This window comes from Caretta caretta, chromosome 7 (genome assembly GCF_965140235.1).
Source record: "Caretta caretta isolate rCarCar2 chromosome 7, rCarCar1.hap1, whole genome shotgun sequence".
In the NCBI taxonomy this organism is placed as follows: Eukaryota; Metazoa; Chordata; order Testudines; family Cheloniidae; genus Caretta; species Caretta caretta.
In genome coordinates, this window is record NC_134212.1 from 25526671 (window position 1) to 25550880 (window position 24210).

At 41.0% G+C, this 24210-nt stretch overlaps 1 protein-coding gene across 2 annotated transcripts in view; it reads right to left on the reverse strand.

The window, feature by feature from the left end:
* The window catches only part of APPL1 (adaptor protein, phosphotyrosine interacting with PH domain and leucine zipper 1), a 52168-nt gene that overhangs the window by 24722 nt on the left and 3236 nt on the right, over positions 1-24210 (reverse strand). For both annotated transcript variants that reach the window (XM_048856743.2, XM_075130318.1), the window contains exons 2-7: positions 20599-20697; positions 19556-19615; positions 14842-14913; positions 9620-9707; positions 8324-8365; positions 270-328 (exon numbers count right to left, since the gene is read on the reverse strand). In XM_048856743.2, the coding sequence (XP_048712700.1) occupies positions 270-328; positions 8324-8365; positions 9620-9707; positions 14842-14913; positions 19556-19615; positions 20599-20697 (420 nt within the window). The remainder of the gene's footprint in view (positions 1-269; positions 329-8323; positions 8366-9619; positions 9708-14841; positions 14914-19555; positions 19616-20598; positions 20698-24210) is intronic.

Consider the following 24210-nt stretch of genomic DNA (forward strand, 5'->3'; position numbering starts at 1 on the left):
GAGTTCTCTCTTTAACCAAATGTACCTGAATATAATATTGCATCCTTAGACTCACAGCATTTTAAAAATATTACATGCCACTCTTACAATGCAAAAGCAGCTTTTGTCTGCTGTACAAAGTTGTCTCGACTATTAGAACCTGAACTATCAGACTTTAAGTAAAGTGTACTCTGTTGCATATTATTTGCTATCATTGGAGATTATGTCTATTCTATAATATTTTGGTTTACCTCCTCTAAAGAGGCTGCTTAAAAGTACGTCTCACAAACCTTTTCATTCTCTCTTCTTTTTGACAGCCGACTGTATCTGTTAATAGCAGTATCATGATCTAAATAATAAAATATTTAATATCTTATAGTCATTTAATAAATTAAGCAAATATATAAACATAGAAAAGATACAGTAATGGACAATATTTAAATTCAATGAAACAAAATAAAACCACTTAGATTTTTAATGGTTTCTTTCACTGACACTTGGAACACAAAGCTCTCCAAAATTAAAACCTCAAACTTTTAAAAAATGAAATCTCATGAATAAGAGGAGGTTACTCACCCTGTGCAGTAACTGACATTCTTTGAGATGCGTGTCCATGTGGGTGCTCCACTCCAGGTGTTGGTGCGTCCCTGCGCCTTTGCTTGGAGATTTTTACAGCCATATTCGTACCAGTCACACATGCGCAGAGCCTACCCCCCCGCTCTGAGTGTACCTTAATAGTGTGCGTGTGCGACCAGTCTCCTCAGTTCCTTATCTACAACGGAGGCTACCCCAACTCCAAAGTAGAGGGGAGGAGGGTGGGTAGTGGAGCACCCACAGGGACACTCATCTCTAAGAACGTCAGTTACTGCACAGGGTGAGTAACCTCCTCTTCGAGAGAGAGATGTCCCTGTGGGTGTTCCACTCCAGGTGACTTAAAACCAGTGTCTCTCAAGGACGTAGGGACTTTGGATTTGGTAGGAATGCAGTAGATAATACAGCTCTGCCTAATCGTGTATCAGAGAGAGGGCCTTGAGTAAGGGCATAATGCTTAACAAATGTGTGTTCAGAAGTCTAAATGGCTGCTTTACAGATGTCAGCCAGAGGAACTTTGCGTAGAAAAGCCACGGAGGTAGCCACAGATCTACTGGAGGGAGTTCTGATGCTGGCTGGAGGCGTAACTTTCTTTATTTGATAGCACAGTCGGATACAGTCAGAAATCCAGTTTGAAAGTCTCTGGATAGAAATAGGTGTCTCTTTGGGGCACTCTGCAATGGAGACAAAGAGTCTAGAAGAGTTTTTAAAGGGCTTGGTTCTATCCAAATATAAGGACAAAGCCCTGTGTACATCTAATGTATGCATTGTGGATTCAAGAGAGTTTGCATGTGGTTTAGGAAAGAAGGTTGGTAGGTGTATCTGCTCATTGATGTGGAATGACGAATGCATCTTTGGAAGAAATTTAGGGTGTAGTCGGAGGGTAACCTGGTCCTTAAAAAATAGTGTTTACGGTGGGTCCGCCATGAGAGCTGCTATTTCTCCTGCACGTCTGGCGGAGGCGATTGCCACTAAGAATCCTGTTTGCATAGAGAGGTGTAAGAGGGAGCAAGTGGCTAGGGGCTCAAATGGTTGTTTAGTTAAGCAGGATAATACTAAGTGAATGTCCCATGGAAGGGTAGGAGATTTAATGTCCGGGTATAGGGATTGGAGCCCTTTGAGAAAACGCTTGGTGATTGGATGAGCAAAAACAGAGGTATCTTCGATCTTGTCATGAAAAGTTGTAATAGCAGCTAAATGGACCTTGATGGAGCTGAAAGAAAGGCCAGATTGCTCAAGGTCTAATAGGTAGTCAAGTATGGGCAGAAGAGGTGCAGAAGTAGGAAGAAGTTGTTTAGCTGAGCACCACTGTGTGAATCGCTTCCACTTTCGGAGATAGGTGATGCGAGTAGATTGTGTTCTGCTATGTAGGAGCACTCTTTGAACCTGCTCAGAGCATGCTAGTTCATTTTGGGAGAACCATGTAGGAACCAAGCTTTGAGGCGAAGCATGGACAGGTTGGAGGGCAAAGAAATTGGCCGTGTTGCTGCGATAGGAGGTTCGAAGTGAGGGGCAATGAAATCGGTGGGCGAATTAACATTATGGTGAGGAACGGAAACCATGGTTGTCTGGGCCGTGACGGGGCAATCAGAATTACCGTGGCACGATCTGTTGGTAACTTTGTCAGAACTCTGTGGAGAACCAGTCTTGGGGGAAAAGCACACATTAAGTGTTGGGCCCCATGAGATCAGGAATGCATCTTCTAGGGAACATTTACCCAATCCCGCTCTGGAGCAAAATTTGGGACATTTCTTGTTCTTCGCAGTCGTGAAGAGGTCCAGGGTTGGATAGCCCCAAACGCTAAATATATTGCGTATGATCCTGTTTATCTCCTATTCGTGATCCCAGGGAAAACGTCTGCTTAGTTCGTCCGCAGCAGTATTCAGGGCCCTGGGAAGATAGGCAGCTGATATCCCGATGTTGTTCGTGAGGCACCAATTCCAGAGCTTCATGGCTCCTGTACAAAGTGAGTTAGATCGAGCCCCTTCCTGCCTGTTGACATAGAACATGCAAGCGATGTTGTCTGTCATTATCCGAACATGTTCGTTCTGAATAAATAGGAGGAAGTGACGGCAGGCATTGCGTATGGCTCGCAGTTCTAGGACGTTTATGTGTATGGAGACTTCGGTGGAAGACCACAGCCCCTGGGCTGCGTGGTGGGAAATGTGCACTCCCCATCCCTTGAGGGATGCATCGGTAGTCATTATGAGTGATGGGGAGTCCTGGAGAAAAGGGACTCCTGAGCAGAGGTTAAGGGAACTGTCCACCATCGGAGGGAGTCTTTGACTCTGAAGGGTATGGATAGAGGCTTGTTTAGAGCGTGTACTTTCGGTCTGTAAACCGTGGCCAACCAAGCTTGGAAGCACCTCATGTATAGGCGTGCATTTTTTACCACGAAAGTACACAAGGCCATGTGGCCTAATAGTTGCAGGCAGTCTTGTGTAGTGACCTGGGGACTGTTGCGAAGTTCTGTAACCACGAGTTTTATGGTGTTGAAACGACTCAGTGGGAGAGACGCTTTTCCCGTTTGGGAATCCATGTGCACTCCTATGAATTCCATTTGTTGGGTAGGAAATAAGGTGGATTTGTTTTTGTTTATTTGCAGGCCAAGGGAAAGGAAGCAAGCGACAGTAAGCTGCATGGATCAAAGAGCTTCGTCGAACACTGAGGCTTTGAGGAGACAATCGTTGAGGTAAGGAAATATTATAACCTCGTTTCCTGAGGGGGGCCATAACCCTGGTTAGGAGTTTGGAGAAAACTGGGGGGGGGGGCAGTATATAGGACGAAGGGCAACACTCTATATTGAAAATGTGTAGAACCGAGGGTAAAACCAAGAAAACATCTATGGGCTGGGTGAATAGTCACATGAAAATAAGCGTCCTGTAGGTCGAGGGCTGAAAACCATCGCCTTGCTCCAGGGCTGGGATTGTGGTGTTGAGGGTAACCATTCTGAACTTTTGCTTTTTGATAAATTAGTTTAGCTGCCTGAGGTTGAGGATCGGTAGCCATCTCCCCCCCCCCCCTTTTTTTTTCTCTTTTTTCTACTGTTAAGAAGAAATGGGAGTAGAAACATTTCCCTCTGTGTTGTTCAGGCACGATTTCCACTGCCCCCAATTGAAGGAGATGTTGTAATTCTTGGAGGAGCAGTTGCTTGTGAGAGGGGTCCCTGAAGAGGGACGGGGAGGGTGGGTGGATGGGAAGTGGGGAGAGGAAAGGGATAGAACAGCCAACTGTGACAACCTCTAAAGCCCACTTGTCGGTGGTAATATTGCTCCATTGATCGGACAATGGGTGTAGGCGGTGACCAAAAATAGGGGCAGGCGGTGTAAGCGCTGAAGTGGGAATATTGTTTTCTATACCCTCGACCAAGGCTTCAAATTTGCTTATTGGTTGGAGGGGGTTGAGATGCTGTCGAGAAGTTGGGACGGTTGCGTTGGTACCTGGATCTCTGGCGCTGCTGTTGCTTGTGAGATCTATGGAATTGCTGGGTGTATGTGGGGTAGTGTGGTCGCTGGTAAGGCTGGTATCTATTCTGGTCATAGGTGTCAAATATAAAGGGAAGGGTAACAAACCTTCCTGTATACAGTACTATAAAATCCCTCCTGGCCGAGGCACAAAATCCTTTTACCTGTAAAGGATTAAGAAGCTCAGGTAACCTGGCTGGCACTTGACCAAAAGGACCAATAAGGGGACAAGATACTTTCAAATCGGGGGAGGGATGGGGGGGGTTGGGGAGAAGGTTTTGGTCTGTCTGTTCTGTGAGCTTGCCAGACACAGATCAAGGAAGCAAGCAATCCAACTCCATTAGAATTAGTAAGTACTAGCAAGGGAATGCATTAGATTATTTTTGTTTTGGCTTGTGATTTTCTCTGTGCTGAGAGGAAGGTGTATTCCTGGTTTTCTTTCTGTAACTTTAAAGTTTGGCCCAGAGGAAAATTCTCTGTGTTTTGAATCTGATTGCCCTGTAAGATTATCTTCCATTCTAATTTTACAGAGGTGCTTCTTTTACCTTTTTTTTTTTATTATAAAGTTCTGTTTTAGAATCTGATTGGGTTTTTTTTTAGTGTCCTAAAAAAAACAAAAAAATCCAAGGTTGGTCTGTGCTCATCTTGTTTATTCTCAAGCCTCCCCAGGAAAGTGAGTATGGGGACTTGGGAGATATTGGGGGGAGTAGGAACTCCAAATGGTCCTTTCCCTGAGTATGTCTAAATCACTTGGTGGTGGCAGTTACCTAATCCAAGGTACAAGGGAGAATTTGTGCCTTGGGGAGTTTTTAACCTAAGCTGGTAGAAATAAGCTTAGGGGGTCTTTCATGCAGGGCCCGACATCTGTACCCTAGAGTTCAGAGGGGGAAGGGAACCCTGACATAGGGGTTTGAATTCCTAGAGACCGGAGAGTTGCCCTGGAGTCCTTCACGGAGTGGAGTACGTCATTTGTGATGGAGGCGAATAGTTTGTCACCGTCGAAGGGGAGATCCTCAATGGTACTCTGGACCTCCCTGGGAAAGGAAGAGTAGGAGAGCCACGACCCTCAGTGCAACATGACTGCTGCGGCAGTGGACCGTGTTGCAGTATTGGCCACATCAAGGGCAGCTTGAAGAGTAGTGCGGGAGATGATTTGTCCCTCGGAAACTATGGCTGTAAATTGTTGTTTCTTTTCTTCTGGAATGTGATCAATAAAGTCGATGAATTTATTGTAATTTTTGTGGTCGTACTTTGCTAGACCAGCTGTATAATTAGCAATGCAAAACTGCAACGTGGAAGAAGTGTATACCTTACATCCAAGCAGATCTAATCGCTTACTGTCCTTGTCGGAAAGGGATGGAGCGGGAAGGAATAAAGTACTTTCGGTCTACTCTCTTACAGGTAGGTAGGCTTGCAACCGGGGTTTGCCAAATGGCTGTGGCAGATTCTAAAAGGGCAGCATTGATAGGTAATGCAATTCTAGAAGAAGACAAGGGCAGCAGGATGTCAGTTAGCTCATGCTGCTGTTCAGGAACTTCCTCCAGGTTAATTCATAGCTCATTGGCAACTTTTTTAAACAGGTCTTGAAATTTTGAGAAGTTGTCCGAAGACGTCAGAGAAGGAGGGAGGAAGCAATGCTTCATCAGGCAGAACTGGTCTCACACCTGGCTGCACTGGTATAATGAGCGTGGTCCTGAGTATAAGGAGCCCAATATTGCCACTGTGGTGGGAAGGGCATGGGTGGTGCCATCCAGGGGTTCACACACCATGGGGCAGGACCCTCGGAGTAGGACGAGGCAGCTTTTCTATGACCTCTCTTGAGTGGGGTCTGTGGACAGGAGATCTGATAAGGTGAAAATTCTCCCCGCAACCCAGATTCCTCATCACTGGAGGAAAGCTGTGTGGACCTTGCCTGAGGGTCTAGAGAGAAGTAGGTGTTAAGTAGGGGTGACTGCAAGTTAGGTGACACCAGGAGTCCCCTTGTGTGTGTGAACTGCAGTGCCACAGTGCCTCTGTGAGGGGAGGGCTGAGTGAGAGGAATTTGTTGTGAGGTGGGATTCCTCTGTTCTGTCACTGCCAGCTAACTCAAAGGCTGACGGTGCCGGGAGAGCGAGAGGAGCCTGTGGCGGGTCAGGCAGGCTCGTATACATCGGCACTGCTTCCATTGTGGTGCTGAACAGTGCCATGTGAGAGGCCGGCAACTGAAAGCCCGAAGCCTCGGCACCGGGAGGTTAGTGTGACCGCCGCAGCTTTTTTTATTTTTAGGGGTTTTTTTGGGCTCTTTGAAGTAGGGGGGGCTGCAGTGTACAGCAGAGTCAGAGCCCGGATCTGAGACTGGTCCGAGAGATTTTTGCAGCAGGAGCAGTTTTAGCCGCAGCTCCCTGTCTTTGTGTGCCGTGGATTTCAACTTGCTGCAGTGGGCACATTTTTGGGGGATGTGGGACTCCCCCAAACATTTAATACATTTAGAATGGCCATCTGAAAGAGGGACGGCATCATTACAGTTAGAGCAGCACTTAAAACCTGGAGAGCCATGCATGTCAGAAGCGGCTTCACTGACAGGAACAATTTTTTTTTTTTTTTTATATAAAGAGAAGAGAAGGGAAAGGGTACTTAACTATTACTGGTAAGCTAAACTAAGAGGGAAAACAAGTTGAACAAGGAAGAGAAGAAATTCTCTAATGAGTCTGCTGAGCACCGGACGGGGACGGTAGAGAAAGAACTCAGGAGACCAGTCGTGCACGCGCACTATTAAGGTACACGCAGAGCAGGGAGGCAGGCTCTGTGCTTGCATGACCGGTACGAGTACTGCTGTAAAAATCTCTGAGCTAAGGCGCAGGGACGCACCAACACCTGGAGTGGAGCACTCACAAGGACATCTCTTGAAGAAGAATTTTTGTTCTCTTGACTATCATTCTACTACTCTAGCAACCTAAACTGGAGACAAATTCTAAACAGCTATACAAGTATCTTCACAAAAATTAGAAACAGGAACTGTCAGGAAAACTTTCCCTAAATACCTATTATTCTTCAAAGTGGTCAAGTGACAGTTTCTGAAATGGAGAAGCACTTTTATTAATAAAATTATTTGCATATTCTATTCTGTAAAAGAAAATAGATTCCATCTAAAGCTTGTCCCCTTTATTAGCATATACGAAAAGGGTTAACATTAAAGAAATTGGTTAGTCTCTAAGATGCCACAAGTACTCCTTTTCTTTTTGCGAATACAGACTAACACGGCTGTTACTCTGAAACCTGACTAAATAGTGCATTCTCCCCTCTCCAACAAACACCAACTACATTTTTAAACCAACATTACCGCACCCAACACAGAAAAAATAAATATGAAATAGCAATTTTAGGGAACTAAACTTCCATTAATTAAGCAAATCCCTATTTCATAGAGCACAGAAATTCATAAACCAACTAAGACCTAAACAACAATACGCTGTCATTCTAATTTTACTATATTTAGTGTTTTGTTTCCATCAGTTAGTAGTAACTGCATTAATTTTCAGTTATGTTTTCATTAAGGTATTGTAAGTAAGTTGTCACAGGCTGACTGGCCCCTTAAAGGGAGTCAGGCCCAGCTTTGCCTGTGACAGAACAGCTACTCTCCCATCTAGGAATCAGATAGCTCTGCTCAATTATTAGACCTAGCTAGGAAGGGGTCATTGAATGACTACAAAGGGCAAGAGAGCTCAGTTAGAGTAGAAAGCTGTAGAAGGGCAGTTGGCTCTTCTGGTAAGCCCTGGAGAAGGGTAATCCCCAGGTTAATAGGTTGAAGAAGGATTGAGGGTTACAGGAGGGAAGCTGCTCCTGTGCCTGGCCCTGGAAAATAGGAGACTCCCAGAGGAAAAAAAAGCCCTGAAAGTCAGTGCTTTGTAGGAGAGCAGAAAAGAAATGAGACCTGGGCCCAGGAGAAGCAGAAGATTCTTTTGTTTATGTAGCATTCAGAACTATTGTCTAAGTTTGTTACTAATACCTTGCCATGTGGTGCTAAGAGAGATTACTATCTGTGAGTTTCCTGGGAAGTGGGTGGTGGAGGGGACTGAGGCAGGGTGAGCAGTATCAGGGCAGGGCTATGGAGGCTCACCTTGCCACCAAACAAACTAATTTTATGACTCCAGTTTTCCGTAAACCTTTGAGACTCGAGACTGGGATTTTCAAAGAAAGCTAGGAAAGTTATGTTCTTTGAAAATCCCTTTTAAATCCCCACCCTACCTCCTGATGTTATATTCTGTCATACAAACATTCACAGGAAAATTAAACTTTTAAGGTGTACTTACCATTGCTGGCAATTTGGAAAACTTCTTTTAAAGTCAATATCTCTGCAAAGAATATTATATTTGAATAAGAGACCAATATCAGAAGAAAATATAACATTATTATAATGTGAATATTTGATAGTGTTTTAGTTTTCTTTTTAAAAGATTGAAGAAAAGTGGCCTCTATCTCTGGGTCCATGAGAACGTCAAGCACTTCCACAGCTAGGTAACTGACGTAAACGGGAAGTGTTTGTAGAATATATAAAGGAGGAGCATGGTCTCATTAGATGTTAAATACAATCTCAGTTGCAGGTTTTGCACTTTTGTAATGAGCAAATTTTCAGCTGCGAGTATGGCATCAGGAACCATTTTCAATAACCACTACATAGTTAATGGCCACCCTTGAGGGCTATGAAAAGTAATTTTAGACTTGACTGGAAAAATACCATTGCTTCCTTGTTCTGAAAAATAACATTGTCTACTTTGTTCCATAATCACTTCTGCAACCTGGCATCGCACCTACAGCAAAGGAAAATAATCTTTTCTGAAATCCACAAAGAGTTATCCGGATTATGACAGAGCCATTGTTTTTCCTTCAATATAGTGTCCACATTATCAGTATGGAATGTCTTACATTAGGAATTTTAATTAGTTATTTTTTAAAAATTTCATCGTATTTTACATACTTGAAACCAGTATTCAATAGTCTAGTAAATTTAGTATGCAAATAAAATCTACCATCATTACCCACTTCACATTATTAAAGAAGTGCATCTTATTTTGTTTAATATAAAATAAAGTGCTCACAAACTGTAAGCATTTGCTAAAGCCAACTATTTTACCAGCAGTGTCAGGCAAACCACCTTAGAAATCCAGACCTATTATACTGTTGATCTACTCCGAATAGAGACTGCCAGTCATTACAAGTTTATATGGTGGCATTGGATGTGGACAAACATCCTTGGGAAATAGGCTACAACCTACAAATTATTTATATCTTTTAACTGAAACCTGATTTTTACTGGGATCACCTATGTGAAAGGCTATTGCAAAAATTAGATCTTGAACAGAACTGTTTATTTGCAGAAAGAAATTACCATGTTTGTTGACATGACATAGGGTTAATTCCTTTAAACATGGACAAAGTTTTTTAAAATATCTGTTTAGCAGTTCTAATGTCAATGATTTACATTAAAAATATACAAGTTTGAGACAGCTGGAGTATATTCCAGTGTAAATTAAGTGATGTAGCCTGTAATTAGGTAGAGCAAGAGCTATGGATAAAAACTACTATATGAACCAGTTTGACTACTCTACCTTTCAGATCCCTTTCTTTAAACTGAGTAATGGGAAACATCATGGCATCAGCTAGTTGAGTTGAAAGTACTGCATGACAAGAACTGAGCTGTAAGGGGAAAAAAACAAAAGAGCAAATAGTCAGCTATGTAAGTAGTTTTTGGAAAATATTACTAACTGCAGTTCCGCTTGGCTTTAATAGCCTCCATGAACAAAGTTGCTTTGGTATAAATTTCACTTACAGATGACAAGCAAGTCATTAAAATATCTCTCCCGAGCTTCAGCCATGTTTGCAAACTACTTCAAGCTAAAAAGGACATTCAATACAGAGTTTTAATTTTAAATGTATGTTAAAAAGTAACTGAGTCCCCCTCAGCCTTGCAGCTAACAGCATGAAGTACATGTTGCAGTAACGGAAGGATTTTTTTATTCAACTTTTGTAGGTCACCTTTAGGAGAACTTAAGTTTACACACTGTAGATAGATATTAAAAAATATAGACTTTGTATCTATGTGGAGAAATGCCAAAGCACACTGAGATCCTGCAGATTTGTGTTATAATAAAATAGGTCAGTATGGAAAAGACTTAATTATGTATGGAAACTGAATAAGCATATAGCTTTTTAGCTGATAATTATACCTTTCTTGAAAACTTGTCCTCTCTTGGTTTTCAACAGAGCTGATTGAAAAAAAAAAATCACAATTTCTGTTCCAGGGGAAATTTAGAAATGTCTAGTTTTTGTTTAGGAATAGAACTAAGCAAACAAACAAAATTGACATTGGAAGCTCCACCCCTGAGGCTGCTGGCAGGATCTGTGAACTCCCGGTCAGCAGCGGACTGAGAGGGAGCCAGAAGCTTAGATGCCCTGGCAGCCAGAGCTGTAGCTGACCTGAGGGTTTCGGAAACGGGTGCTTCCATCTCTATAGCAGAAACCCTAGAAACCCTGGGACTAGCTGCATGTCAAGGCTGCCCAGAGCCATGGACTCTGGGGTCTCCAGCCCCAGGGCAGCCTGCCTATTTGGGCAGCCCCAGACCCTGGAAGCCCAGATTCCCCAGCGGCCTTTCAGGCAAACTGTGAGGCAGTTAGGCTTGGTTTTATCATAACCTTGCGTCTTGTTCATTGGAGGACTGAACCACACGTTTCTGCAAAACATTTTGGGTCCGATGAATCTGCATTTTCCAACAAAACCATGTGAGATGCTGTATGGAATATAGGTGACCATTTATAATATTATCGATACCAGTATTACAAAATTGCAATGAATCTTACACAAGATATGCCATGTAAGATAACAGTGGAAAAGTTATGATTTGCTAAATAGGATAAGCTTGTTCATAACTCAAACATACATATAAACGTGTGGTATACTTGATAACTCAAACTTGTGCTGTGTATCTGGGTGATACCCAGACAGATTGGCATCAGCATTATCCAGCCTGCTCTATGGCCTATCAAAGGCAATCAGCTGTACAATGAACCCATTGAGAGAAGCCAGGGACTAAGCCTATGAGTCAGCAGGACCTGAAGGGACATGCCTGTGGACAGAGGACTCCAAGAGCTTTTCCCAATGTTGCCAACTTAGGACTTTGTCACCAAATTTAGTGACTTTTTGGTTTCCCTCGTGAGAAAATAAACGTCAAAGTGACCAGTGACAAATCTAGTGACTTTCACTGCCAATAACAGTGACATTCAGAGAAAGGTGGTACCAATATCTATAGTCACAAAATCATTCACAAGCAGCTCAATAATGTTAATAGAATCCATTCCATGCTCTTCTTACTACATTCTATTGCATACCAAGTCAATGTAGTTACATCTCAATTGACCACGTCCTCAGAAGGAATCACATTCCACTGTTTCTTGGGCTGAGATCACTATAATCTGCAGGCGAGGAAAAGAAGTTTGTGGCAGCTAATTAAATACTTTGCTAAAGCCAGGTGCATTTTGGAGAGAGCAGCACATTAACCAAGGCTTGTTTTTACCCAGATGTGTTCTTTCTCACCGCTCCACAGTAGGTAGCACACCCTGTGATGCAGGGAAAGATGGCTAATGAAGTGGGCAGGGTGGGGGAAGGCAGTTGAGCCAGCGAGGAGAGCCGGGAAGGTGAGGTGAGATGAGACAGGCCCATGTGCCCCAATGGGGTGGGGGGGCACTGTGCCTCCCTGAATGAAGCCCTTACTACAGGATCAAAGGTAGAGCTGGCTTGATTTCAGTTCCCCTTTACTCCTTGCCCTGGCTTGGCCTCGGGTTAGCTGCCCAGCTGTTTTCAGAAATGAAACCTCGAAGCAGGGAAAAGGGACCGGCTAGCAGATTTTTGTTTTTAAATCTGTTTTCTTGGCTCCCTGTGCCAAGCTCAGGTCAGGTGAATGTCCTCTTCTCTCTGGTTCTGGACTTTCCCTTTCACTAACCTGTCAGCTCAAATCCAGGCTGGCAAGAAAGGGAAGCTCAGCTGAAATTAACCAACCCCAGCCAACCTGGGCTGCAGCGTACAGAGTGCACCTCCCAGTGAGCAGACGGCTACAGTTTCCTTCCTAATGAGCAGAGGCACCCTCCTGATGATGACCGTGTATTTTTGTAGTTGCTTCTGCTGTGCAACAGAATATACTACAAAGAGCATGGAATGGATTTTATTAACACTAGTGAGGTGCTTGTGAATGATTTTGTGACTACACTTGCGTGTGTATATATATATGAAATTCTCTGTTGAATTCTCTGGAAATTTTGTTCAGTGACATTTTTAACTCCTTTTGAGTGCTTAAACAGCTACAGCTAGTGACTTTTCAGGGTTTGTCTGGTGACTTCCTGCTAAGTGGAGTTGGCAACACTGGTTTTCCATGCCCATGTGCTGTGAGCTTGTGTTTGGGGCAAAGGATGTACAAGCCACATGGCAAAGGAGATAAAAAGGCAACTGCATCATCTCCATTTTATCTTTAACCCTGCTTCTCACCTCTGGAGTAACTTCTCTACAAACTGAAGCTTTGAACAAAGGACTGATAAACCCATCCAAGTTTTGGATGTGTTGCAGAGGGATTTTACAAGCAAGCAAACTCACCAATGCTGCTAAGGACCTGATATATGGACTCTGAAGTCATGTGTGTGTATCTGATTGTTTTGATCATTTAACAACTCTCTTCTCATTCTTTTCTTTTCTAATAAACCATTTTTAGATGCTAAAGGATTGGCTGGCAGCATGGTATTTTGGGTAAGATCCAAACTAGTATTGATCTGGTAGTGCGGCTGGCCCTTTGGGGATCAGAAGAACATTTTGTAGAGTAAACAGAGATTTAAGTAACTTCTCACTTTACTGGATCTATTTGCTGATTCAGAGCCAGAGAGTGGAATGCAATAAAGGGGGTTATGTGATTTCTTTTCTTTCAGCTTCTTGATAAACGAGTGCAGTGGATCAAGAGCAGAGTTTGTGACTGGTTGATGAATCTAACTACAGTGTTAACGACCAGTTTTGGGGAAATCATCTCTCTTTTTTGCAGCCTTCCCTGTCGTTGGCATTTCCAGTGTGGGATGCCCTAGGCACCTTGGGTTACACCCTGATTCATCAGAAAAATTCCTATCCAGCTGAAGTTTTCAGGACTCTATCCTCTCATGGTTCTCCCTTCTCCCTGACTTCTTCAGCATGTACTTATCTCATTAACAACTTTCTGTGGGAGTTCTACAGAGCTCTGTTCTTGGCCCATTCTTCTTCTCCCTTTATATATTTTCACTCTCTCGGTTATCTGATAGCAACTGAATCTTTATCTAAATCTAATCTTTATCTATCTTTATGCTAATGACTCCCAAATCTACCTCTCAAATTTTGATCTGTCTTCCATCATCCAATCCCACATCACAACCTCTCTGACTCTTCATCAATGTAAACTTAATGTGGCTAAAAGAGAATTCCTTACTTATCCCTCCCAAGTCCTTCCCATCCCCCCCATTTTCTGTCAATGTTGATGACACCACCATCTTCTCTACAGCCCTGGCCTATAATCTTTGGGGTGGGTAACCTTTGACTCCTCCCTTTTTTGGCCCTAACACCCAGGCCATGTCCAAATTCCATGGCTTCTTCTTCAAAAACATTTTCTCTTTGTCCACATAGCTAAAATTCTCCTCAACATCTCATCATCTCCAACATTTAATGCTGTAACCTATATCACCCTTCTCTAGTCCAATCAAGGCATGTCCCTGTGAGTCTCACCATATCGTCCCTCTTTGAATCCCTCCACTGTCTGCCATTTATACTGCATCCAAGTGAAGCTTCTTGTTCACACCTTTAATACCTCACAATTATGACCTTTCCTACTTTCTGCTCTTCTACCTTATCAAGCCACTTTTCCATCATGACAACTATGCCAACCTTGATTGTCACTTAACCCCTCAAGCACCATTACAGTTACTGCCATACTACTCTTCATGGAGCATCTTCGCCAAATGAATGTATAACATCTCAATTGCCTTGTCCTCCTTCAAATCCCTCCTCAAGATCCATTGTTGTTGTGATGCCCACATAAAATAGCAAAATGATCATGGCTGGATAGAGAGCCAATAAGAGTTCCTGATAAAAGCTTTTTAAATATAGAGAAGTAAGTTATGGAACTATCAATGCAGAAACCTCATATTAAGTGTGGAAAATTACTGTTACCCTTTTCTTCCCTATCCCTTCCAATTTCCTTCCTATTATGTTTTTACATTCACTTGCTTCATCATGTCTTAAATTGGTCTGCACTGGTTTGACCAAAAATGGCATCTTCAAATGTCTAGTACAATGGGTCCCCTATTTTAACTGCAGTTTTGGGGTGCTACCTCAACATTAATTATAAATGATAGTGTATATTTGAAATTTCCCTTGATTTAAAAAGTTTATTCACTTTGGTGTGAACAGATATTGAAGAAAGGGGAATCAATTTATGTCTACAATTAATACTTATACTATAAATCCGCTACCTTCTAGTTCTGTAGTGTAACAATTTTTATGGCAGATGCCTACATAAAGTTACAGGACATAAAAAGTACATTGTTTAGAAACAATGTAATCTTACTTCACTGAATTGATTCTCTATCTTCAGGCCACACAATTTTATACTGTGTCAAGGGCAAGTAATTAAAGTGTTACCATCATGAATAAATAAGTAAAAGCTATTTCTGAATGCTCATTCTAACACAAAGCCAAGAATGATAGTCAGTTGAGAAGTCTATACATGACTAAGAAAAGGTTAAAGGTAAGCCAAACACATTCAACACTTGCCTCATCTATCACTTTTGAAAACTGTTGTAGGGTAGAGCTCATAACTTCATCATCGCCCCCTAATGGAAAACGCTATAAAAATAAAAAAGAAAATGTTGACACATCCTTGTGGATGACAGAAGAAAGCTGTAACCTAATAACATACTGGTTGTTTAATTATTTTGAAAGGAAAAATATAGGAACTTAAAATACCCATGTTTAGAGTCAGTAACTGTAATTACTTCGTAGGACATTTTGCAGAGTAGCTTATTACTTTCATGTTAACAAAGAATATTTATGACAACTACATAAATAGTTACCTCTTTTAAAAATCTGTCAGATTAGTTCTAGTATTGGGAAAGATTCAAGCTTGACTTCTCTGGATAATGACATTATTATTCCAGTTTTGTCAACTCCCTCAATTTTAGATTTGGTGTTTTCCTTAAACCCCCAGACCTCTCAATCATGTGATTAAAAAAAATGTCTTAAGTAGAGCAAAACTTCTAGCCTTCATGATTATGGAGAGAAGCTTGAAAGTAGGATCCTGAAGGTTCAAAATCCAGAATGCAAATAAAAAATCCCAAATTTATTGCTGAAAATGTCATACTTTAAACTAATCATGTTTTTTTGGTAGGGTGATTCCCTCCCTCCCTCACCATTTTTGAATATATGAGGTTGGCAATACTATTTTCCACCCTTTATTATCTTTGATTAGAAAATGCATGTGAATCCTCAAGTTTTAACATGTTAATTTTGTTTTAGGTTGTTTTGTGGTGCATTTTAAGCATTTCTCTTCTTCACAGTGGTGTCAGCAATTTTCTAAACTATCAGAAAGTCTAAGAACAAACAACCTAGCCTTCCATCGTAATAGAAAAGTAAACCAAAAAATAAAATACAGGGCTCAATTCTATTGAATTCTGATACTTAATTCTTAGCAATTATATATACACACTTAATGAGTTTTGCCTCAGTAAAGACTGCAAGACTGAGAGATTTATACCTTATATCCATTGAAAGACCATCAAAGCTGTAACTAAAACCTAATTGAAATGAGGAAATTCACATACCGGCAGGATCTAGCAAGTCAGGATATCATTCCCATGCCATCTCTAAAGTGTATCTCATTATATTCAATATTGAAAGTCATTATGTCCTTGTGTCAACACTATTATTTTCAGGTTTTATTGAGGAAAAGCTACTTTGAAGATAGCAGGCTTTTTGATAGAGATTTTGTTTTAGTTATATTTAATGCAAAGCACTGAGCAGATATGCTACAATTATTAAAATGGGAAAATTTAGTACACATTTTAGATACTTATCTGATAAGCATGTAATTAAACAATGTTAATTACAAATTATGCCAGACAGCTTATTATTGAGCATACCAAAACTTGCAGGCATGGAATTTATATTTACTGTAATTATCATGACAAAATTCATAGAAGCATGAGTTGCTTGGTTATACTATGTTTCAGGATACCATTCTGTCCCAGAGGTCACATGTTCTGTGACGTCCCGGGATCTCTGACTTCTTCTGGGGCAGGGCTGCCTGCTGGAGCAGCAGCCAGGGTTGGGTCAGCCCTCCGTGGAGCTGCAGCAGCTGGGCTCAGCACCTGCCGCAGGAGCAGCAGCAAGGCTGGAGCAGCTGCAAGCCCTGGGAGTGCTCTGTTTGTTGTCCCTCCCATGTCAGGGTATTTTTTAATAAAAGTCAGAGACAGGTTGGAGGCTTCCCGGAATTTTTGTTTATTGCCCACAACCTGTCCTTGACTTTTACTAAAAATATCTGTGACAGAGTCTTAACCTTAGCTATGTTGCAATAAAAACTACTGTGGTACAGAGCTACTGTTTCCTTATAACAAGATACTGCAAAATTAACTGATCCTAATTTTAAGTATACAGTGTAGTTGTAGCTATGTTGGTCCCAGGATATTAGGGAGACAAGGTCGGTGAGGTAATATCTTGTATTGGACCAACTTCTGTTGGTGAGAGAGAGAAGCTTTCGAGCCACACAGAGCTCTTTTTCACATCTGGGAAGGGAATGCCCAGGATCACTGCAAAATGCTCCACCTTGCATTTTGCTGTGATGTTGGGAGTTCCCATCCCAGACCTGAAGAAGAGCAGAGCATTGTGTGGCTCGGAAGTCTGTCTCTCTCACCACCAGAAGTTGGTCCAATACAAGATATTACCTCATCCACCTTGTCTCCCTAATTTTAAGGGCTGCCTTGAGAGTTTTGATTTTCTAACAAAGCCACTGGTGATAAGAAAGCAAAATAACCAAAATTCACTACATTTCTAATTAGTGATTTTTTATAATTCCAAATTTGTTGGCTTTTAAATAGTAATATTGAAAAAAATTCCACACAGACATTACAGCTACTTTAAAAATAAATTAAAATAGGACTTAAAGATAATTTCTTGCTGCAATTTTAATTAAACAAGGACATTGTTAGTAGCATTCATATTTATGGACTTTAAAATGTGGATTTGAAATGTAAAATTCCACATTTAGTCTCTTAATAAGAAAAACAAACTAATTTAAATTAACATTGCAAACAAAAAACCTCTACAAATGTCACATTTTCAAAAGACTAATCTGTATAATCAACAAATAGTAATACTGTCATGACTTATACTACTATTACAGAGCAGTAGTGGGAGACCATAAGGACGGTCTTATGACATCAAAGGTCTCTCTAGCCCAGTATCCTGTCTTCTGACAGCAGCCAATGCCAGGTGCCCCAGAGAGAATGAACAGAACAGGCAGTTACCAAGTTATCCATCCCCTACCACCAACACCCAGACCTGGCAATCAGAGGCTAGGGACACCATCCCTGCCCATCTTGGCTAATAGCCATTGATGGACCTATCTTTCATGAATTCATCTAGTTCTTTTTTGAACCCTGTTATAGTCTTGGCCTTCACAATATCCTCTGGCAAAGAGTTACACAGGTTGACTGTGCATTGTGTGAAGAAATACTTTGTTTGTTTTAAACCTGCCGCCCATTAATTTCATTTGGTGACCCCTAGTTATTGTATTATGAAAAGGAATAAATAATACTTTCTTCACACCCGTCATTTTATAGACCTCAATCATATTCCCCTTAGTCGTCTCTTTTCCAAGCTGAAAAGTCCCAGTCTTATTAATCTCTCTGCATATGAAGCTGTCCCATACCCTAATCATTTTCTGTATCTTTTCCAATTCCAATATGTATTTTTTTGAGATGGGGCAACCACATCTGCATACTGTATTCAAGATATGGGCATACCATGGATTTATATAGAGGCAATACGATATTTTCTGTCTTATTATCTATCCCTTTCTTAGTGATTCTGGAACACCTAGGGACTTAATTAAACATTATAACTGACTTGACAAGAACAAGCTGTGAAAGTTATGATGCTGGCTCCATCTAGGGGAAGGTTTGAAACTAAAATTCCCAGCTTCACACCAGTAAATTATGCAACAACTTGGAATCTCAAACAGGGGTGAGGAAAAAATGGAGGAAAAAGAATAAAGTTCATATAAATAAACTTCCCACTGCTGCATTCCACAGAAGACGGAAGGAAAGAGTGTAAGGGCTGACTACTTCTGATTTACTGTACTATGACAGGGTGTATAAACCCCTCATTGGACGGGAAGGGGTTAAGGAGAAACTCTGGGCTAAGGAAGCCCCGCCTCTCCACCCCGTGGAGCGTGCTTGGTTTCGAGGCGGGGTTTAAAAGGCAGCCAGAGGCTGGTGGGCCAGAGGGAAGGGTGTGCCCTGAGAGCTCCAGGGAAAGACTTGAGCTGTGCCAAAACCAAGCCTGGGAACTGAGGAACCACAGCACTTGGAGACTGTGACCAGGGCTAGAAGGTGGTGCTCTGCAAGGACAGATGGTGGCTGGATAGGATGCACAGGAAGATAGTTTCCTTGGGTCACTTCCTGACTTGATACTGATGCAAGGCACCATGAGGTAAGCAAAGCCAAACCAGCCTGCCAAGGCCCTGGGTTGGAAGCTGGTAGAGTACGAAGGCCTAGGCTCCAGTAGCCTGCCTCACCCCATGAGCTGCAGCCCCAAGGTAGGGTGGCTGCCCACAGAGACCATTCAAAAATAACAAATTTCCTCACATTTCCCTTACTGGCACTACTGTGCATGTGAAATATAACTCTTCTTTCAGTGGGGAAGCAAATTATGGGCTTCATGATTTATAAAATCTGCTAATTTGGGGGTGGAGATTTCTGTGGCTGGAGATTTTTCTGGCTGGGTACAGGCTCCATTCCTCCTTGCTTGTTGGGTTGCTGGAGCATGGTACATCTTCAGGCTACACAATCTCTTCTTATGACTACTAGAATTAAAGCTGCCATCTAGCAAGGCTCACTGCTTTTGGGCTACAGTCCCTTTAAAATGTCCCTAGATGATTGATGGTCAGCCAAAGAAGTTCCCTTTCCTAGTATTATTCATGGTTGTGGACCTGAGCTGAGCCTAAAGATGCTTCCCTGTGAAAAAATCACAGCAAGTCTAGTTTAGCATTCTGCAGGTTCTATGGATTGGGTATCTTCAACACAGAATAGAAAGCAACCCCTGTAGCTGGTGAATTTCTTGTGATCCAGCAGCTGCAATGGTTCATTTTGTCTGGATCAGACCTGTGGAGTTTTGCACTTTGCTGTGCGGGAAGAAAAAGAATTGCACCTTTTTTAATGTACAAAAGCATGTATTCTGAACTATTTCGAAGGGAAACTGATTTATACTGTACCTGCTTCTCATACTCCTTTAGAAGTTTTGAAGTTAGATGAGTTGCTGCACTTAATTCATTCTGTTTTTTTTTAAAAAAAGGGAAACAGTTTAATCCTATTTTCTTTCCAACGAATATATACCGTGAGCATCACATTTATAAAGAGGAAACATAGAAATACGGAACAAAAGTTTAAAATGGGAATCATCTCGAAACACACAGCCAGATTTTTCAGAGGAGCTGAGACCCACAACTCCCACTGAAATTAATTAATTGGAGTGGCAGATGCAGAGTATTTCTGAAAGTCAATGCAACAATACATATCATGCACACTGTAGAGTTATCAGACCCATGAAAATTGGGACTTGCATTCAAATTTGCAATTGTCTTGCAATTTGCAGACAACACAATATTTAGTTCACATTAGCCACCTTAGTTACTGAGTATTAACTACATGTGGGGATGAAAACTGTTAGAACAAACCATTCCATTAACTGGTTACAAACTTCTTAAAATAACTGTGTAGACAGGGACTCAGGAAAGCGCTGCATAAGCAGTTTCATACAGCAGACAGTGCAGAAATAAACAGCAAAAAAAGGAAGGTAACAAAAGTGAAGCAACATGCAGATAACAAACAGGTAGGTCATGAAAAGAACCCCCCTTCCCCCCCCCACACACAAACGCACCACCACCATATTCAAGTGAAGATGGAAACAAAATAAGGCAAAATACAAGCTACAGGAACTAATGTTAACAAGATTAAGTGACTACAACAAGAAACTGTCCAAATGTATTTATAAACTAATACTACAGCCACAATGGCAATTGTTCAGAAAAAAATCATTCACACATCTAAAAGGTGTGAAGTACAAAGAGAACACAACTCTTCCAACTGACAAATCTTGTTTCAAAACCAGCAGACCTTGGCAAACATGGCATTTTCCAGTTTTCATCTCTGATTTTTAACCTATAGTTTAAAAAATACAGTTTACCCATGTTCAAATAAGTAGTTAATGTTTTTTATAAGCTTTCTAAATGCATAGAGGAACAGCTTCAATTTTAACCTGTGCATCGTAAATTCGGCGCATGGCTTGATACAACTGGTTGATGTAACTGGAAATTGCTGCAGCATCTTCTTCAAATACACCCAGCAAAGAACGTGTCTGTCAAAAATAGAACACACAATGAATTTGTATTACTCTTTTAAAAATCAACTTAGCAAAGAATGTCATGGTATTTCAAAGACATTAAATGTGATTTAATGAATTAGACAGTAAAACAGATTTCCTTTTCCAAGTGAGAGCAGAAAGACTTCAAAACTAGTAAAAATAGGGTTTAAGAAAACATGTTTCTTAGTCATAATTTAGACGCTCATTTTTCTAAAGTTTACAAAAGTTTCAAATTACTTTAAGTGTCTTTATATGTTTCTCACTTGATAGAAGTAGATATGTCAGAGTGAGCAGTCCCTTTTAAGGGAACTGGGCTCAGTCTCATATGTGCCTGCGTAGCCCATCTCCCAGATGACAGGACTGAGACTCTAGAGTCAGATGACAGTTATGTGAGGTGCAGGGCCACAGAATATAATAAGCCTGAACTCTATCAGGAAGAATTTGGGGGCAGGCTCTCCCAAATCTAGGTCCAAGAGAGAAAGACCTACAGAAACCTGGGTGAGAGAGAGACAATAGGTTGGGCGCTCCACAGCACGCCCAAGATGTGGGATAGGCCTGAGGACAGGCCAATGGGAAAAAAAAAAAAAACTAAAGGGAGAGAAGTAGACTTTAGGTAGAAAGTGGTCTAGGGAAGTGAAACAAGCATTCTATGAAGTGACAATGGATTGGAGCTGTGGTCAGTCACTGCTTACTAAGGAATCCCTAGACCAAAACCCCAAGTAGAGAGAGAACCTGAGCGCACCACCTGGAGCAAATGGTGCATACGTGCCCTAAGCTTTTCAGTAGCATTACCACCAGAATGGACAGCCTATCTTGCCAGAAAGGGAGAAGGTCTATTGCACCTGAGGATCTGGTGAGAGGCAGCAAGAAGGCATGGCGAGCCTGGACTGGGGTAGTAAAGAAAAGCTGTTTTTGTTGATCCCTGAGACCGGAAGGACTCACAGGTGTGGCTGGAAAGCTAAACTCTAATAGACACCAAATCACTGGGTTGCCAAAAGGAAAACTGTGAAAGACCATGTCTCCACATCTGGGAAGGTATGCCATATTAAAATCCCATTATGCCCATGTATATTAAGCTTTGCTACATCTTTTTCTAAAATAATTTTAAAATAAATACATTCCACAGGCACCAAAAGCATGTTATCATAATCAAAACAAACAGGCCCATCATAAACAGCTGAAAATAACACCTACAGCAAATGCTTAAATTACAAGAGAATGAGACAGCTGATAACTTGTTTGCACTGGAGTGGCAATGAATTTCCTCCAGCAAAAGGTAGATAGTGGTATGTCCACTAGCTTCAGGCCTATTTATTCCAAAAGGCCAAAATCCCACATGGGGGAAGAGCAAAGAATTGAGTTTGACTCCATTTGGGGCTGTATCAGACCTTCTTCATGGACATAAGATGACTTTACAGTAAGTCATGCTTTCAAATGCCTAGATATTGCAATACACAAGCAATGCCTTCCACATTCTAACCACCCCTTGATTTTACCAGCAGTGACTGCACAAGGTTACTATAGTTTGGGGAAAGTCTTCAGGTAAAATCCAACTGAACCTCTGAATCTACTTAATTACTGATGAAAGTTTAAATTACAGAGTATAATTCTGTTGCATCTTAAAGGGCAACTGCACAGCTGAATAATCTTTATACACCAGAATACGTTCTGGAACATCTCCTTAGCAGACAGAAAACGTTTGTGAAGCTCACTTAAATTGAGAGCTGAGGAACAAGCCTCAGCAACAATGGTTTCTTGCAAAGCAGAATTTTTTTCTGTGTTTCTCCTTATCAGACTTTTGCTAACAAGGCAATTCAGTGACACTTGAGAAGATCAGTAAAATGCCCTATTTACACAAACATTCTTGAACCTAGCAGTGAACTGCTTACACTTCTATTACATACTCCATTTCTAGAGTGTAGGTTTTTGGCTTAACTACTTTAATATAATCTAGCTCACAATACAGAAGCGTGTACTCTCTCATTCTACAATGGAAGAAATTATCCTAAAATTTATTATGGAGATGTGCAAAGAAACTACAGTATGTATGTTTGTTACAGAAATGCTATTGTCAGATATCCAAATCCTTTGATAAGAACATACCCCAAATGACTAAGAAATAAGGAAATAGCTTCCACATCATTCTTTTATTTAACCTGAAACATCCACTTGGCTGTCTGCATAGTAGAACTACAAGCCTGATTAGAAGAGCATCATTCATAGTGTGTAACTTTTTTCATAATTTATCCTGTTTCTAACTTTTCGAATAAGCAGAGGATGTGTAAAATCCGAAGTTATCAAGTTAACCTGCTGTACCCCGACAGCCTTATACTTATGAAACCTTTAATGTTTTCTAATGGAGACAAGGGAAACCGTAAGACAGAAACCCTAAGTGCAGAATGGCAGACTCATTACCCTCAAAACAGAATACTAACAGTAGTACCTGACAGTTTTAAAAGGAAAGGAAATACTAATTTTGGGGGGGGGGGATGACAGAATTTACCATTATTTTGAAATAAAATAATACCCCTACATTTAGTGGTATTTCCTATTAACATGAAGACTGTTACTGCAATCTAAAACCCTGTGGTGCAGGGTTAAAATATTCAAGGAAGTGAAAATATATGTATCAACTAAGTTGCACTGATGTATATTTAAAGTTAAACATTACATTCATTAATTGGATTTCTATTTGTGATGTTTGTTACCCTGAACATATCCACTCAGTAACAGTGTATGATAAAACACAGGCCTGTTGCTTAGTCTAAAAAGCTGAAGCTCAGTTACTTTGGATAGGGAGCTTGGCTTAAACTTAAGATTCCAGCAAAATAATTGATATTGCTCTCTGGGACAAAAACTTTGTCTTTCTGTATATGTAGAATGTGCTTACCACATTGTAGAAGCTACCAGAATACAGTAAACAGTAATCAACATTATCTGGTATCAAAAAAATAAAACCACTCTGTCTAGTGAGCGTGATTTACAGGATGCTAAATTTTTTTTTTAATTTCATTGTACAGGTCTTAAAATACTACTGCTAATGTAGAAGTCCTTTTGTAGTCTATCACCATGGTTTTTGGCTATCCTATAGCACAACAGGCTCTTGCAGTAATGAACTAATGGATATGACTAATTGAACTTTAAATATTACATGTAACACAGTTTTGCTAAACTGCAAAAAGAATTGATTGTGCTTTTTGATAATCTTATCTCGATCTTCCTTTTAGGATAGTCTAAAGCCAACACCAAGTGTTTAAAGCTTCTGACATTCCAGAGACAAAAGGTAGCTTTTTCCGCATTAAAAAACATTGATAGCTTTAAGACTTAATAGAATTTGCAGTACTACAAGCTAAAGTTAGGGCAAACAAATCTTATGCTTCAGATTTGTAAACTGCGCTCACATATGGCTCAAGAAGGCATTTCCCTGCCTAACTCCAGCACTGCACAACTGTCTAGGTCAGGAGTCCTCAACCTCTTCCATACCATGATCTACGTTACACCAGAAAA